Source organism: Egretta garzetta, unplaced genomic scaffold (assembly GCF_000687185.1).
Source record: "Egretta garzetta isolate BGI_Z169 unplaced genomic scaffold, ASM68718v1 scaffold564, whole genome shotgun sequence".
NCBI lineage: Eukaryota > Metazoa > Chordata > Aves > Pelecaniformes > Ardeidae > Egretta > Egretta garzetta.
The window spans coordinates 53,057-56,025 of NW_009259502.1; the positions used below are offsets into that span (position 1 = coordinate 53,057).

Consider the following 2,969-nt stretch of genomic DNA (forward strand, 5'->3'; position numbering starts at 1 on the left):
CAGGCCATACACAGTGATATTGGCCATGACGGTAAAGGCATATCTGGGGGGAGACGGCGCCTCAGGGTGATGCAGAGGGACAAGCACAGCTCCAGGCACGGCGGGGACACCTTGGCCCAAGCCAGGCAAACTACAGCCAGCTTTGTACCCCCGTCTCACTGCTGAAGCGACACCTTCCAGAACATGTGGCATCTGGCCAGGCGTTAGCCATACTGGCGTGCCTCCCAGCATGCCCAGTCCAAGCCTTGGGGCACAACTGGGAGGAAACCAAGATCCCTCCGGGTCAGCCTGTCCACCCTCCAGTCACAGCTCACCTCTGCCCCAAGGACGCCCCGAGATGCCCGACCCAGTGCCCCCAGAGCCAGACCCCTTGGCCCCAGGGTTACCCCAGTGCTGCCCACATCCTCCCTGCCTGGCTGCGCTGCGGTCCCCGCTCGCCTGCCGGAAGGGGAACTTCCTCCCACCGGGGCAGATAACCAAGCCCTGCTCCCCCTGATAAACGCTCCTTCCCGCAGCCTGATCCTGCCAGATAGGCGGCACCGAGCAGGGCTCTGCGCACGGGGCTGGATGCGCTGCCCAGCCTGGCCCTGGGGCCACCCCTACCCAGGGGACAGCCCGCACAGCGCTGTGCCCAGCTCCCCCTGGGGGCACCCAGGGAGGATCTGTTCCTCCCCTGTGAGCATCACCTTCCAGTCCCGAAGGAGAAATGCCCCCAGCTCAGGGAAGCGCCCCGTGGGCTGTGTCACCAACATCCCTGGCATCAGGACGTTCCCTCCTGGCACCAACCCAGCAGGCCAGCGTCACTGGGACACATCCTGCAGGACACCCAGGCGGCCCAGCCCTGGTCCTGTGGTACAGAGGGCTCAAGCGTGCTCTGGCACCAGGGGACGTCAGACCTGTGGCACCCAGGGGACCTCCTGTCACGCAAGCGGTGGGACCCGGTGCAGGCAGGGCTGCTCCCTCGGGTTCTGGGCACACCCAGGTCTGGCGGCGCTAACCTGAACGCTGTGAGCTCCACTTTCTCATGGTCGCTGGTCACCAGCTCGGGGATGAGGGACAGGTGGGAGATCTGCGTGGCCGCCCAGCCAAACTGGAAGATGATGATGAAGGGGAGGTAGTAGATGAAGGCTGCCCACTGTGGCGTGTTCTCCTTGCAGCCCAGGCAGGGGTTGAAGATGAAGGGGAAGGACACAAGGACGCAGGTGGTGCCTGGGAAGAGAGCGGAGCGGTGAGAGGCTGCCAGCCCCGTTTCCCTGGGACCCCAACAGCCCCCGCCGGCTCAGACACGGAGGCAGCCAGCCCCCTGCTAGGACAGGTCCTACCCCCGAGGGCTGGGGCGGGCGGTGGGCCCCTTCCCCCCGCCACCTGAGACACAGGGAGCCCCTGACCCCCTCACCCCATCCTGCACAGGGTGATGTCCTTCCCTCTCGCAACCCAGCAACGAGACAGACAGACAGACAAATGCTTGTCAGCAGACTTCCCCAGTCCAGTTGCCCCCACAAAGTGCAGCACCATCTCACACCCACTCTGTCCCCCTGAAAACGCCAGAGGACAGACCCCCACGCCGGCAGGACACACCACCAAGGGCTTCCCGCCCTGTCCCAGCCTGCAGATAACCAGCCCCAAGGACACGCGCGGCCCTGCCACCTGCCCGAGGGCGATAAGGCACCCCGAGGGCCAGGAGGGCTCTGGGCTGTCCCGCGGGCACAGCGCCAGCCCCTCCGTCCCCGTGTCCCTTCTCCCATGGGGCTGGCAGAGGGAGCCACGCTCCCTCCACGCTTGCAGAAGTCACCTGCGGGGCGATGGCCAGGGACACCTCCAGTGCGACAGAGGGGGGGACAGGAGCAGATCTGCCCCCCATGCCAGGCTCTGAGCCATGGGAAGGTCCCGGCTGAGTCAGGGACAGCAGAGTCAGGCTCCTCCCTCTGCCGCAGCGTGACAGCGTGGGGACGCCTGCGTGGAGCAGGCAGGGACAGGCTGGCTTCTCCCTCCCCTTTCACAAGGTTACGGAGCAAATCTGCTGAGATGCTCCGACGCGGAGACGGCCGAGTCCCCAGTCCTGCGTGTCCCCAGCTTCACGGGACGCTGCCCAAGAGCCGCAGGAACCTGTTCCCATCGCTGAGGGGAACACACGGACACGGTGCCAGGGGCCCAAGTTCCCCTCCCCGGGGGACTTTGCGAGATCTTCCTCCTCACGAGCGACTTCTCCTCCTCTCGCTCGTGAACAGCAATCCTTCCTCCTCGTCGCTTCCACACGGCACGGCCACCCCAGCTGCCGCAGCACCAGGGCAAAGCGCTTCTCCCTGTGCTCAGGGCAGGCAGCGACAGTCCCCGCCTGGCTCAGATCCATCCTGAGCACGGGCCCCGGCAGGGTGCTGGGTGCTGCCCTGCACTGGCTCGCAGCCGGCTCTGGTCCCCGAAGGACAGGGGTCTCAGGCACACGGCGGTGCCTCTGCCCCAGACAGGCCACCGGGACGGGAAGGGTCCAGGAAGGTTCAGACCAGACCAGACTCCTCTGCTCCCTCTTACAGGGCTCTGGGTTTTACCCCAGCCCCATCTGGAGGATGGGGGAGGCTCTGCCCCCTCCCCAGTCCCAGGACCCTGCAGGATTGGGCTCCGCAGTCCCCTGTGGGCTGCGAGGGACTTGTCCATGTCCCCAGGGGGGCGCTGGGGCAGGAGCTGTGGGCCCCAGGCCCCTGCGCCCACCCACCAGCCATCGCCACCATCACACGCAGGGGACTCCTGTCACTCCCTCCTGGAGGCCCCCGGGGACAGGCAGTGCCCACCCCCACGGCCACCCCCTCCCAGCCGTGCTCCTCTGGCACGGGGTGTGAGCTGCATCCCGGCACCCGCACGTCCCTGGGTCTGCCCAAGCGATCGTGGCTTCATTGTGAGCCAGAGGGGTCCTGGGCAGCCCCCGCTCTCCCACGCGGGGCCGTGGGAGCCCCCCGAGAGCACCCTGCCCCCCC

At 67.1% G+C, this 2,969-nt stretch overlaps 1 protein-coding gene across 1 annotated transcript in view; it reads right to left on the reverse strand.

The window, feature by feature from the left end:
* MFSD12 (major facilitator superfamily domain containing 12) overlaps nt 1-2,969 on the reverse strand; it is a 7,722-nt gene that overhangs the window by 3,820 nt on the left and 933 nt on the right. The window contains exons 2-4 of the mRNA XM_009637443.2: nt 1,527-1,647; nt 999-1,209; nt 1-43 (exon numbers count right to left, since the gene is read on the reverse strand). The exon at nt 1-43 is cut by the window's left edge and continues 72 nt beyond it. Of these exons, the coding sequence (XP_009635738.2) occupies nt 1-43; nt 999-1,209; nt 1,527-1,647 (375 nt within the window). The remainder of the gene's footprint in view (nt 44-998; nt 1,210-1,526; nt 1,648-2,969) is intronic.